Source organism: Physeter macrocephalus, chromosome 19, assembly GCF_002837175.3.
Source record: "Physeter macrocephalus isolate SW-GA chromosome 19, ASM283717v5, whole genome shotgun sequence".
In the NCBI taxonomy this organism is placed as follows: domain Eukaryota; kingdom Metazoa; phylum Chordata; class Mammalia; order Artiodactyla; family Physeteridae; genus Physeter; species Physeter macrocephalus.
In genome coordinates this window covers 8515342-8529853 of record NC_041232.1, presented here as the reverse complement: position 1 = coordinate 8529853, position 14512 = coordinate 8515342, and the positions used below count along the sequence as shown (strand labels likewise).

The 14512-nt window shown below is 47.5% G+C and overlaps 1 protein-coding gene across 4 annotated transcripts in view; it reads left to right on the top strand.

Annotated features, from left to right (window-relative positions):
- FAM222A (family with sequence similarity 222 member A) overlaps positions 1-14512 on the top strand; it is a 57180-nt gene that overhangs the window by 25139 nt on the left and 17529 nt on the right. The window contains exons 1-2 of one of the 4 annotated variants that reach the window (XM_055080535.1): positions 3450-3528; positions 4851-5025. The exons of 1 other annotated variant lie outside the window; for it this stretch is intronic. Coding sequence is in view for 1 of the 3 variants with exons in the window: in XM_024121079.3 (XP_023976847.1) it covers positions 3447-3528 (82 nt within the window). In the remaining 2 variants the exon portion in view is untranslated. Of the gene's footprint in view, positions 1-3396; positions 3529-3946; positions 3958-4850; positions 5026-14512 lie in introns of those variants that run through there. 2 more of the 4 variants (XM_024121079.3, XM_055080536.1) reach the window with 2 other exon arrangements.

Below are 14512 nucleotides of genomic sequence, written 5' to 3'. Positions count from 1 at the left end.
CCTGTCTCCAAGCTTGCTGTGTGACCTTGTGCAGGACGCTTGGCTTCTCTGGGCCTCCATCACTTCATCTGACAATAACTGATTCATTAATTTAGCCATTCATTCAACACCTATTTATTAAGTGATTACTCTTTGCCAGGCATTGGGGAGAAAGAGACAAATAAGACATGGTCCTTGCCCCTGCGAGACTCACAGTCCAGTGGAGAAAGACAGACGTGAAAATTGGCAGTTACAACTCTGTGTGATTAGGGCTGTGAGGGGGCATGCCCAGAGGAGGGGAGCCAGAGTCTGAGTTAAAATGGATCAGGTGGCGGTGCTGTAAGCAGAGAGACCAGCACAGGCAAAGGTTTGGAGGTGGGAGGCTGCCAGGCTGGAGGGAGCGCTAGGAGGGAGCTAGGAGAGATGGGGGTGGGAGGCGGGGAGGACAGGTCATAGTGGCCTTGAGGGCCAGGTAAAGGAGGTTAGGCTCTACTCTGGGACCAGAGAGAATTTTTATGGCCCAAAAGAGGGCTCTGTTTTGTTTGTCTTGTTTGTAGATGATGTGGATGATACCAAACTGGCCCCTGCCCACGTCCCACGCTGGAGCTGCCCACCTGCCCCAGCAGCAGGCACAGGGCTCCTGGGAGAATGGGCAGTGGGTTGGGGGGATTGGGGGTGTAGAGAGAGAAATCGCTCCTCTCCAAGTGAAGACAGCCTCTTAGGCTGCTGGTCCTGCAGAGGCGAGGGATGAAATGATCCAGGTGGCTGCACCAGAAAAGCTGAGATGAGGCCTTCACGTGGATACCGTCTCCTCTGGGGAATCCTCTGTGGCCCCCAGGGCTGGGCCACGTGGCCGCTTAGCTCCCAGAGCTGCCCGGTCGTCCACCATCCGAGCACTCGGAAACCAGAGCCCTGCTGGGAGGGCAGCTGATGGGGTCTAGAGAGGCCCCAGAACAGGCAGCCTACCCCTCACCCGATTAGCACTGCAGTCCCAGCCTGCCCTTTTCAACTGAAAAGCATGCTGGGGCGCATGGCCCCTGGGGAGGGGGGGCGCTGGAGAGGGGCTGGGCTTCTGAGCCCGCAGCACCTGGTGGAAGGCCAGAGGTGGGGAGGACCTCCCAAAGTGGGGCTGGGCTTGGCCAGGACCCTGGAGAAAAATGACCTGGGAAGGATCATGGAAGCGCTTTTATAAGGCCAGAGAGGGGCAGTTGCTCCCCTGGGGTCACACAGCAGGCACTGGGGCAGGGGACGTTCCAAGCTTCCAGCCCAGGTTTCCTCGGTGTGCCAGGTGGCTGGCCTCCCTCCTTCCTAGCCCAGCGCTGCCCCAGCCTGTGGGGAGCAGTGTAGCCCAGTGGAGAGGGGGGCAGGTTCACCCAGTCACTGTCTGCTGGGTGGCCCCGGGGAGGGTGCTGCCTCCCTCTGGCCTGGGTTTCCCCATCTGTGGAGGGAGAGGGCTTGCTTGGGCCCTGCAGCTGGCTGGCCTTTTCCCGCTATCCCCTTTGTCCCCTAACCCCTGCATCAGAGCAGCAAGAAGTGGCCGCTGCCCTGGGCTGGAGTAGGGGCGAGGGGCCGGGCTGCCAGGGTCACCACAGGCCTCTTACCTTCCAGGTGGGCACGTGATTGTGCGTGTCCGTGCACTTCCCGCGTATGCTGAGAGGTGCCAGAGGAGCGTGTCAGTCGGGGTGGGCGAGGGTATGACGGGGTGTGCCCACCTGCAGGAAAACGTATGCAGCGAGCACGTCCGGGATGCATGTGGACGCCCAGCATGGCGGGCGGCATGTCCACGTGTCCCCGGGTGTCCAGGGGGGCCGGCTGCCCCCATGTGTGCGGGTGTGTCCCAAAGGGCCCCAGCATGGCCCTTTGTCCCGCTGTCCACGTCCCCAGGGAGCGGCGCCTCGTTCCCGCAGTCAAGGGCTTTCATCCCTGCAATAGCCCTACTTCATTCCCTTTTTAAACTGTATAATTTCTGCCTGATTGTAATGGCATATTTTAAAATTACCAGAAATCAAAGCCAGGAAGTGGATACCAGATCTTTCATTGCATCGCTGCATTAAGGCTGGCGACTGGGCGCGTGGCGCATGAGAACCACAGACCCTCCCCCATCCACCCCCCACTTTCTCTCTCTTTTTTTTTTTTTTCTGAGACAGTAATAGGAGAAAATTGGTTTTGAAACTGAATAAAAGTCCCTTTCAGAGTAAGTCATTTCTTTCAGGCTACCTTTGCTGAAAGTAAAATAGAGCATAATGAAAGGTGGGTACGTGATTGTCTTTCATTTACCGAGAGTCCAGGACAGACAGGAGGCTGCACCCGTCTCGGGGAAATACAAGATTGGAATAATTGCGCCGTAACAAGGAGCTTGTTGTGAAATTAGTATCTTAAGAAAGTAGTGAAAAAAGGCTTTTCCTCATGAATACTTCATTATTAGAAGAAAGCGGCAGAATTTAGGGCTCCAGACACCTGTTTAGTGTTAAATAACTTCTCTTTCTTCCCCTTCAACACACCCTCCCCTCCACTTTCTTCTCTTTTCAACCCAGCCCAGCTTGGTGGCTCAGGCCTTGGCAGTGGCGGTGGCGTGGGAGCAGGAGGGGGTGGGCATGGGGCGCCCAGGCTGGGTGGACATCAGCAGTGTCCAGGGTTGAGCCCGCCTTCTCCTTACCCTGACCCTGGCAGGAGACCTCCCACCCTCTCCCCATCCATCCAGGGCAGGCTGTGTCACCCTGCCCCTCGGGGGCTCTGGGTTCTCGGGAAAGTGGGTTCTCTGAAGATAAAAATGCTCGTTTCTGAGTGAATCTGGGTGAGTGAGCACACGTGGACCTGTCTGGAGCCACATCTGAGCTGCTGCCCATGGGGGACCTCGCCCCAGCCTGGCAGAGCTGCCCTGGGTGGCCCTGCCCTTTCTGTTGGGGTAGGGAACTCGGTCAGGGGGCCCTGGTGGCCCTCGGGCCCTGGGCTCAGGGCTCAGCACAGGTCACCTCTGGTTCTCCCGGGGACACCATCCCGGGCATCTCCCCTCCAGGGGAGCTGTGAGAAGTCTCCAGGCCTGGGATGAGGGCAGACCAACACCTGAATAAGTGGGGACACCCATTCGCCCGCTGGCCGTTCCCAGGCACCCTTCCATGTTGGTTCCCAAGATGACCAGATGGAGTCTTTGCCCTTGATGAGCTCAAGGCTGAAGGTGGGGGGTGGGGAGGTTGGTACAGATTTGCTGGCAGGCGGTTACAAGGGAGCTGGAGGCCACCACCCCAGGAAGGACGGCCTGCTGGGGGAACACGGAGGGGGAGAGGGTCTGAGCAGGCCTGGGGGCGTCGGGAAGCCCCCTGGAGGAGGCAGCCCACACAGTGAGCAGGGCTGGGCCGGGAGGGGGGAGGTGGGCACAGAGCAGCCCCGGTGACCAGCGCCTCCTCTCCCTCCTCACAGGGCCCCTGCCGCAGAGCGCGTCCCCCACGCCGCGGGCCCCCAGCTCAGCCATGCTGGCCTGCCTGCAGAGGACCCAGAACGCCCCCGGCCAACACCTGGCCTGCCCGACCAAGAGCCTGGAGCTGCGCAAGTGTGAGTGACACGCCCTCCTTGTGGCCGTAGCCCCTCCCCTTCCTCTGCCCACCCTGAGTCCACGGGGCTGCCTCTCTCCTGGACACACCAAGCTTTCCCCACCTCGGGCCCTCGCGGGGCAGCTCCCAGGCGGGGAAAGCCGTCCACGCTCCGGCACATCTGCCCACCACCACCCTGCTTTGGACCGTCCGTGTTCTCCCAGGCCTTTGCCCAGGCTGTGCTGCCTCCCCGGGGTCCCTTCCCACTCCCCTGGTCTGGCTGACTCCCACTGGGCGTGACCTCCTCCCCAGCAGCCTTCTCTGACCACTACCAGCACCATGGCCCCGACCCCAGCACTTCTTCTGTGACCTGACCGTGTGTCCTGTCTGTCTCCCTCTGCATCAGCAGAGAGGATAACGGGGAAGCAAACACAGCCGGCCCTTGAACAATGTAGGTTTGAACTGTGCAGGTCCACTTATAGGTGGATCTCTTTCAGTAGTGAATAGTACAGTACTACAGGGTCCGTGGTTGGTTGAATCCGCAGATATGGAGGAACCGAGGATACGCGGGGCCAACTGTAAGTTACGCCTGAATTAACCACCACGTTGTTCAAAAGTTCACTGTAGTCCTGAATGGGATCCCAGCTTGGGGCCTGGATTGCTGGGCGATCTTGGGCATGTCTTTTCCCTCTCTGGGCCATTAGGGAGCTGGACTTGGTAACCTCCAAGGGTCTGTCCTCCTTTACCATCCAGGACAGGGCTCCCAAACCCTCTGATCTGATTATTTTTAACCACCATAGGTTGTTTGGGTTTTTTTTTTATTTTTTCCCAAGTATTTAGACGCATTTAAAAACGGAGAGATTTGTATAAAAATCTGGATGTAGTGTGTCTTGAACACAAATCAGAGGATCTGGTAACATAAGCCTGTGTTCCTGTCCTGTAGCTATTGGTTAGAATGTAACTGTTGCCTCTTTAAAGGGGATACCCGTCTCCAGTTCACCACAGTCCCCACCCTTTCCTATTGCCTCTGTCCTATAGTGCAGGAGCGGTTGCCATTTACCATAGTGTTTACGTTGTTGCTTTTTGCTTTTTTAATATGTATTTTATCTTCAGACATGGTAATATACTCACGTGGTCCAGTATTCAAAAGGAATCAAGGGGTACACAGATAAAACTCGTCCTCTCCCCACTGTGTGTGTCCTCTCAGGAGACGTTTTATGCACATCCCAGCAAATATGTGTGTATATACATATTTTATCCACTGTCCTACCCCTCACTTTTTCACTTAACAGTATATCCTATATGTCAGCCTCTAAAGAGCTTCCTCATTCTTTTGCCATATAGTTTTTCATAGCACGGATGATCCATAATTTATTTGACCAGTCCCCTAAGAAGAACCATACCCAACCTGTTGCCATTACAAGCAATGCAGCAACAAACTCTGTCACTGTGTATGTGTCACAAAGGTGTGAATAAAACTACAGCATAAATTTCTACAAGAAGAAATACGGGGTCGAAGGTATGTGCATTTGTAATTTTGATGGATGTGGTTTGACTGACTTATCTATTCATCTTCTTGACCTATTTTTCTCATTGGGTTTTGTCCTTATTGATTTATAGGAGCTCTTTCTATATGATGGAATTAGACTTCTGTCTGTCATATGAATTGCAGATGTTTCCCCCAAGTTGTCATTTGTCTTTGATTCTTCCATGGAGGAGTTTTTTGGTGAAGTAAAATTTGTCAGTATTTCCTTTTATGGCCTTTGGATTTTGTGTCATACTTAGAATGTCCTTTCTCACGCTGAGATTATTTAAAAAAACAAAAAAAATGGTGTCCCCAGGGATTCTTCTAGTTCTTCTCTGGTTTAATTTTTAAAATATACGATCTTTGATTATTTGATAATTTATCTGGTGCAAAGTGTGGGGTATGGATGCAAGTGTATTCAAATATCAGTGCAATACTGTTTTCATTATTGTAGCATTATAACACATTTAAACATTTTTAATGGCTTTATTGAGATATTATTCACGTACCATACAATCCACCCATTTGAAGTGTACCGCTCAGTGGTTTTAGTATATTTACAGAACTTTGCATCCATCACCACAGTTCATTTTAGAGCATTTTTATCACCTCAGAAGAAATCCCTTACCCACTCCCTCATCCCCCCTGGCTCCTCCCTTCTCTATAGATTCCCCTGTTTGGGACTTTCCTAGGAAGGGACTCATACAGTATGTGGCCTTTTGTGACTGGCTTCTTTCCCTCTGCATAGTGTTTTCAAGGTTCATCCATGCTGTAAGCATGTGTATAAAACATTTTAATATTTGGTGGTGCTTCTTGCTTGTTATTCACCATCCTCTTATGCAGAAATTCCTTGGCTGTTCCATTAGTTTTCTGTCTGGACTGTAGAATCAGCGTATCTAGGTAAGAACAAAACCCTGTTGGGGTTTTTACTGGGATTGCATGCAATTTATAAATTAGGAAGAAATGACATTTTTATGATGATGTCTTTCCCTCCAATAACATGATCTATACCTTTCTGTTTGTTCAGACTTTCTTTTGTGTCCCTCAGGAATGTTTTAGTATTTTCTTCATTTAGATCTTGCACATTTTTAAAGTTTCCTTCCTCTGGAAAGTTAATTTTTTATTTTTTGATAAATTTATTTTTATTTTTGGCTTCCTTGGGTCTTCGTTGCTGCACGTGGGCTCTCTCTAGTTGCAGCGAGCGGGGGCTACTCTTCGTTGCGGTACGCGGGCTTCCCGTTGCGGTGGCTTCTCCCGTTGCGGAGCACGGGCTCTAGGCACGCGGGCTTCAGTAGCTGTGGCACGCGGGCTCAGCAGTTGTGGCTCACGGGCTCTAGAGTGCAGGCTCAGTAGCTGTGGCACACGGGCTTAGTTGCTCTGCAGCATGTGGGATCTTCCTGGACCAGGGCTCGAACCCCTGTCCCCTGCATTGGCAGGCGGATTCTTAACCACTGCACCACGAGGGAAGCCCCTTGCAAGTTTTATACCTTGATTTCTTTGTCTTATTTAATAGTGTTGTCTACTATCCCTGGAACAGTGAAAAATAATAGTGCTGACAGTAGACATTCTTGCTTTGTCTTTGCCCTTGAGAAGCTTCTAGGATTTCCTCATTATACAGAATGCTGGTTTAGGGGCAGATATTTTATCAGGTTAAATAAGTGTCCATCTATTCCTATTGAGAATTTTAAAAATCAAGAATGGAATCTGAACTTTACCAAATAACTTTTCAACGTCCGTGAAACTAATCATATGGGTTTTTTCTTTGTTCTGTTAATATGAATAATGATATAGATTTCTTTATATTGAACCATCCTTGCATTCCTGGTTGGTTCCCACTTGGTCACGATAAATATTTCATTATAACATACCATAGAATTGGATTTTACATTTTGTTTAGGAGTTTTGCCTCAATTTCATCAGTGAGAATAGTCTTTAGTTTTCTTTTTTTGGAACAGTTTTTGTTGGGCTTTGCTATCAGTGTTACATTTGCTTCATAAAGACAATGGAGCCTTTCCTTCTTCCTCCGTGCTTTATAACAGCTTAAGTAGAAATGGATTATCTGTTCTTTAAATATTATTTGATCCTTCATGAAGCAGTCTAGGCTAGTGTATTTATTTGGGAGATGGAGGGCTGGGTAACTCTGAGATAATGTTCTCTATTTCTTCTGTAATGACTGATCTAATTGTTCTTGAATGAGTTTGGTAAATTATGTTTCTCTAGAAAAGTACCCATTTGAATGAGTTTGGTAAATTATGTTTCTCTAGAAAAGTACCCATTTTATCCAGGTTTTTGAATTTATTTGCATGAGGTTGCACAAAATAAATTCTTTTAAATGATTACTTCACCCTTGTTTCTTATATTGTATATTTTGTGTGTGCTCCCCTCCGCATTTTCTTGATTAGGTTAGTTAGCTAATGAGGTGATCTACCCCGCTTTCCCAAAGAACCATCTTTAGGATCCATTTATTAGTAATTACCCTTTTCTGGTTCCTAATTCATTAATTTATGCATTTATCTTTATTAAAATCATCCTCCTGCTTTCCTTTTTAAAAAATTTCTTGAGAGGCTTAAATCTTTATACTGCTAAACAAGAAAAAAAAGGAAAATTAAGGCTGTGAATTCTCTCAGCACTGCTTTAGCTGTATCCTGTAGGTTCTAGTATGTATTTTTATTATCAGTATTTTCTAGATAACTGTATAACTTTGGCTTTGATTTCTTCTTCTTTGGCTTCAGGCTCATTTGAGTTCCATCTATCCACCCAGGTAGTAGGTGCCTTTGTGTTTTGTTATTTCTAGTTCTACTCTATTATAATCAGAGAATGCCATCTATGATTTCTACCTTTCTGGACTTCAGTGAAGTTTTCCTTGTGATATAATCTCTGGTGATTTTTGTGAGTTTTGTGACTTTTTATGGGAATTTGAGAAGATGTGGCTTTGTTTCCGGGATTCAGAGTTTGGTGTTAACTAATGTAATTAACAGGGTAGATATAACTGGTTAGGTCTTGTGTATCCAAGATGCAATGGTATTTAATGCACAGGTATTAGTACCTTAAATCTCCACAGTGAAATCTCCACAGTGAATTGCATCCTTCTTGGCTGTATTTAATACTTTTTGGCCTGGATTTAATCTTGTCTATTAAGATGGCAACTGCCTATTAAGATGCTTTTTTAATTCACATTTTTCTTGAAACCTTTGCCAGTCCTTTTATTTCAACCTTTCTAAATTACTTTGTTTAGATGTGACTCATATAATATAGAGTTGAATTAAGCTTTGTGATCCAATCTGAATGCCTTTTAAAAAATTTTTAATAGAGTTTAGCCCATTTACATTTATTGATATAACAGATGTCTGGTATTAGTTCAGTCATGCTGTGAATTGCCTTGAAAAGTCTTTCCCTGTGTGATCGAAGTTCTCTGCTTTGTGTACCTACTAATCATAGGGAAGGCTGGTGTTCTTGTTCTAGTGGTGTAGCATTAAATAATCCCCTAATTTTTTAATCTCTTTGTAACAGCATCTATTCCATCTACCCTAAAATGAACAAGATGATGAAATTAGTGTATTTCCTTTTTCTCCCCTACAGCACTTTCTCAGCGTTCACTTCATGCTTTTAAACCTCTATTAACTGACATCAGCTTTAAATATCTTTTGATCCCAGCTATTAAAAATGAGGACACCTGTGTACTTATACTACTGTTCCCCTCTTTCCCCATCCCCTCTCCTCTTAGTGATACCATTACTTTACTCCTAGGGCTTGTGATGTTAACATCTGGTTACGTCACCACACTCCCACAGTTCTATCCATCCCAGTCTCCTAGATAAACAGGGTCCATGCTCATCACCAGTTCTTTTGCCTTATTTTTCCACCATCTGAAGTTGCCCTCTAGTCTACAGCTTAAGGCCTCCTGCGAACAACACTCCTGGAATTCCCGCACATTCAGAATGGCCTGTCGACTTTCTACTTGAATGAGCAAAAAAATAATTCCTGGGTCACTTTGTTTCCTTGAGGATTTTTGTAGACCTTGTTCTGTTCTTTTCTAATGTTGAATGTTGCCATGGAGAAGTTGAAGCCTGAGCCCTCCTCCTTTATATTTCATTTTGATCTTTCCACATCTTTCATGCCATTACTTTACTAGCCTGTGTCTTGCGGTTGACCCTTCAGAGCCTGTTTCTCCTGGAACAGTCTGTGCCTTTCGCCAGGCAGATCCAAGGCTTGTATTATTTCACGTTCCTTCTTTGGGGGACTCTAGTTAAGCACAGATTGGCTGTCTTTTGCCCATCTTCCCTATGTACCCTCTTCTAATTATGCCTTTCTGACTCCCTATTTCCCTTTCATTTCGATCAGTTTTCATCCTGTTTTCTAAGACTTCTTTTTTTTCTCCCTGTGCTCATTCCATTTCTCCTTTTATGATGTTTTTTCCTCCTACTCTTTGCATTTCTGCTTTATGGAAACAGTTGCTTACTACATTGTCTCCTTCACAATGAAATATCTGGCCATAATCTTCATCTCTTCTGTGGCCACATTTTTCTGATGGAAAGTGGTTCTTTGCCAACCGTTACTTATATTTTGCCTTTCCTTCCCTTTTCTTATATATTTTGATTAGGTCCTGTGCTGGTTCAATTTTGATTACTTGCCTCTGGAGGGTATTTCCAGAAAGACAAGGGGGACCAACATCCTCAGAACCGAAGGTCCTCTGATGGTGCTCTTTCAGAGATAGGGGTTTACAGGATGCATGGCTGCCTCATCAAAGATGGAACAATGACAGATAATCTGGAAGGGCCTTCGGTTTCAAGGAAAAATGTTTCTCATGCACAACCCCCTTCCCTCCTTTACATGGCCTCCAGGGAGAACACGTTCTCTTTTATAAAATTAGATACTTCACTGAATAGATGGTCCGTGGCACATAATTCAGAAAGCATAAGAATCTACAGTGAAAAATAACTCTCCTTGCCGGAGGAAACCAGCATCAGCTGTTTCTTAAATACACTCCTGAAATGCATATGCACATAGGAGGTAAACATTTGCCCCCCGACATAACTTCTCAGCTCCTTGCCTCTTTTCTTACCGATGTGTCTTGGAGATTATTCCTCACCTGACAGAAAGAAAGAGTACCCTCGTATTCCATTGTACAGATGAATATAACGTTTTAACCATCTCCCTGTTGACGGACGTTTAGGTTGTTTCTAGTCTCTTGCTATTCTGAACGGTGCTGTAATGGACATCAGCTTCGTACACATACGGATATCTATCTGTGCAAAAAATTCTTCCAGGATGGGCTTGCTGGCTTAAAGGACCTGTGCATTTTAACCTCTGATTGCCACTGTCCAGGTGCCAGTGTTTCCTGCCTTGCCCTCTGCTGCCAACTGGCTGGAGATAAGGGCTGGGCACAATGACCTGGGCCAGTCCTTCCTTCCTGCTCCAAGGCCGGAACTAGAGAATGTGGAGGGCCACCAAGGATGTCCTGCTTCCCCCGCCCACTCAGACCCTTTGACATCTTTGCACTTATTGGAAAAGACACTGACTCTGCTTGTAACTGAAGAGCACAGGAGAGAGGGCGGCAGGAAGGGAGATGATAAGCAAATTGAATTGGGTGCCCTGCTGCCTGGTCAAGGCCCAGACAAGACTCCCGGGCATTCAGGCCTAGGCTGACCCTCTTGTCCCTGTGGCCCCCAGGCAGAACCGAGACAGGAAGGGCTGGCCCTGAGCTTCGTGACCAGACCTCGGGCTGTGCCGTTTCTCACTAAGGGAGAAAGGTCTTGACTGGGCCACATGTAGCGTGACCTTGGATGAGTCAGTTGGCCTCCTGGGGCCTGCATTCTCCCTTCATAAAGCAAGGGGTCAGATCAGATGGACTTAAGAAGCCATCCAGCTCTGACCATCTGTGATGATAATGTCAAAAACCCGGTGGGGAGAAGACGTGGCCTGGTCTGAGCCCCGCTCCCTCCTCTTCCCGTGAAATGGGATCAGAACAGCCTGACTACACTGAGCTGCACGAGGACTGACCTCCACAAGCACCCAGAACGTAGCCAGTGAACCAGAAATGGCTGCAGTTTACCTCTCTAGGACCTGAGGTCAGGCAGGTGGAGGAGCCGGGGGCGCAGGCAGCCACGTGTCCAGGAGTCCAGGCGGCTGGCTGTTGTAGCCTGTTCCAGCTAACCGGAGAAAGTGACCTGGAGAAGAAGAAAGGGAAAAAGATATGGCGGGAGGGCAAGTCCATCCCCTTTCCCTACCTCAGGCCTAAGATCTTGGGCTACTCCCAGCTGGGTAGAGTCCCTGGGTCCCAAAAAGGACCCACCCACCCCTGGGACAGAAGCCTGTTCTTCTCAGCTGCTCAGGACCGTGCCCCTAATAAATATTTGACTTTCTCATCATGGTTTTGATACATAAACTTTGAGTCACATGCCGCTAAAAGTACGGGCCAGGCAGAGAGGCACCACGGGGGCTTGGCTGGTGCAGGGGTAGACTCAGGGACCTGTCATTCAGGGAGGGAGGGGCTGTGGCAGCTACCCCAGGAGACTGGTGTGAGAGTCCAGCCTCGCTCTGCCGGACCCTGGGTGAGGGACGCAGCCTCTCTGTGCCTCAGGCTGGTCCTCTGAAGATGAGGATTGAGTGACTGCCCTGCCCTCCTCCCCAGGAGCCCCCAGGGCACAGGCTTTGAGACCAGATGGCCTGGGGGTCAAATCTTGGCTGTGCCCTGAATGGGATGTATGTGTGGTCTTGGGCAAATGAGGGACTGGCCCTCTCTAGGCCTTAGTTTCCTCCGCTGTGACGTGGGAATACGAAGAAAAGGAGAGAATCCCCAGGGCCTGGCAGCAGACTCAAACCCTTTACCTGCCCCCATCTCCCCCAGAGGGCAGGACCCCTTTCCCCACACCCACAAAGGGATAAGAGGTTCCCCAGGTTCCCCAGCCCAATCCTCGCATCTTCACAGATGAAGCTTCTCCCCGGCGCCCACCCCTCCTCACCTGACTCCTGCCCAACACCCCCAATCCCAAAGGCTGGCGCCACTGCCCCTGCAGGCCGTAGCCCCGCAAGCATTTCTGCAGGTGCAGCTGCTTCCACTAACACTAATAAAATAAGGAAGAAACAAAGCAATTTAAAATTCCAATAAAATTAAAAACCCACCGCTGGCCGCACAGCAGATTCAATTACAGAGCTGTTGCTGAGCCCAGCCCCGGGGATGGAGGGACGGTCCAGGGCCACCCCCGCCTCGCAACCGAGCCCAGGAGAGGAGAGACGCTCAGAGGTGACGGCCAGGACAGGCCCGGATGGAGTTAGCCTCCCTTTACGATTGAACGAATAAAAATAAGCTCTTAGCAAACTAGGACGGCAGGCAACTTCCTTCTTCTATTACGGAGGATACAACCACAATCCACCACAAACCAACCCAAGGGTTGATAAAATCAGAGGAGGACAGAGACCCAAATCCCTGCCTTCCCACACTGTACCGAGGTCCTGGCCATCTCAGTAAGACAGGGGATAATAACAAGTTTGAAGGATTAGAAAGAAGTCAGACTGTCTGCACAGAAACCTCGAGAGAACAAGAATTCAGCAAGATTTGCAGACAGAACGTCAACATACAATACATAAAGTAGATAACCAACAAGGAGCTACTCTATAGCACAGGGAACTATACTCAACATCTTGTGATAACCTATAATAGAAAAGAATCTAAAAGAGAATATATATGTATATATACACACACACACACACACACACACACACCACTTTGCTGTACACCTGAAACTAACACAACATTGTAAATCAACTACATTTCAACAAAGTTTTTAAAAAATAAAAGTGGAATAATAGAAAAAGAATAAAAAGAATATCAACATACAAATGCAATTTCATTCCTCTACAGCAGAAGTGGGCAAACTTCTGTAAAGAGCCGATATTTTCGGCCTCACAGGCCATACAGCGTCTATTGTAGACTACTCAGCTCTGCGGCATTGTGGTGCGAAAACTGCCACAGACACACAGAAATGAGTGTGCATGGCTGGGTTCCAATAAGATTTTATTTACGAAAGCAGGTTGCACACCACATTTGGCCTGCAGGTGGTAGCTTGCCAGCTCTGTATCTATAACAAAGAGTTGGAAAATATGTATTACAAAAAGATACTATTTCAGTTGGGGGTGGGGACAGTTTTATGTGTATGGTAGCAGGGACTATACAACCCACCCATGAAAAGTGTACCAGTGAATTCTTTTTAGCATAAATTCACAGTTGTCCAACCATCACCAATTATCAACTTCCAGACCATTTTCTCCTCACCCCCAAAAGAAACCCCATACCCAATAGCAGTCACTGCCCAGCTACCCCTCAGCCCCCTCACAGCCCTAGGCAACCACTAAACTACTTTCTGTCTCTCTAGATTTACCAACTTTGGATATTTCATATAAATGAAATCATGTAATATGTGGCCTTTTATGTATGGCTTTTTTAACTTAATGTTTTCAAGGTTCATCCATGTTGTAGCATGCGTCAGTACTTCATCCTTATTAGTGCCGAATAATATTCCATTGTATGGATATGCCATGTTTTGTTTATCTACGTATCAACTGAAGGACATTTGGGTCATCTCCACATTTCTGGCAATTATGAATAATGCTATGAACATTTGTATATAATTTTCAGTGTGGGCGTACGTTTTCATTTCTCTTGCATGTGCACCTAGGAGTGGAATTGCTGGGTCACATGGTAATTGTTTGCTTACTTTTTTGAGGACCGGCCAAATTGGTTGCCAACGCAGCTGCGCCATTTGACATTCCCAGCAGCCGTGTATGAGGGTTTCAGTGTCTCCACATCTTACCAAAACTTGTCATCTTTTTGATTCCACCCATCCTAGCGCATATGACTGCAGTTTTGATTTGCATTTCCCTAATGGCTAAGGATGTTGAGCATCTTTTTATGTGCATATAGGCCTTTGTTTATCTTCTTTGAAGAAATGTCTATTCTGCTCTTTTGCCCATTTTTAAATTGGGCTGTCTTTTTATTAAGTAGTAAACGTTCTTTATATATTCTAGATACAAGTTCCTTATCAGATTGATGATTCACAAATATTTTCTCCCATTCTAGGGTTGCCTTTTTCACTTTCTTCATGGTGTCCTTTGAAGTACAGAAGGTTTTAACTTTGATGAAGTAAAAATTTCTTTTTTCACTTGTGCTTTTGGTGTTGTATCTAAAAAGGCTTTGCTTAACCCTATGTTAAGGAGGAAAATTTACTCCTATGTTTTTGCCTAAGAGTTTTCTAATTTTAGCTCTTACTTTGAGGTCTGTGATCCATTTTGAGTTAACTTTTGTGTATGGTGTGAAGAAAGGTCCAACTTCATTCTCTTGCATGTGGATCTTTTTTTTTTTGTGGTACGCGGGCCTCCCTCTGTCGCGGCCTCTCCCGTTGCGGAGCACAGGCTCCGGACGCGCAGGCTCAGCGGCCATGGCTCACGGGCCCAGCCGCTCCGCGGCACGTGGGATCCTCCCAGA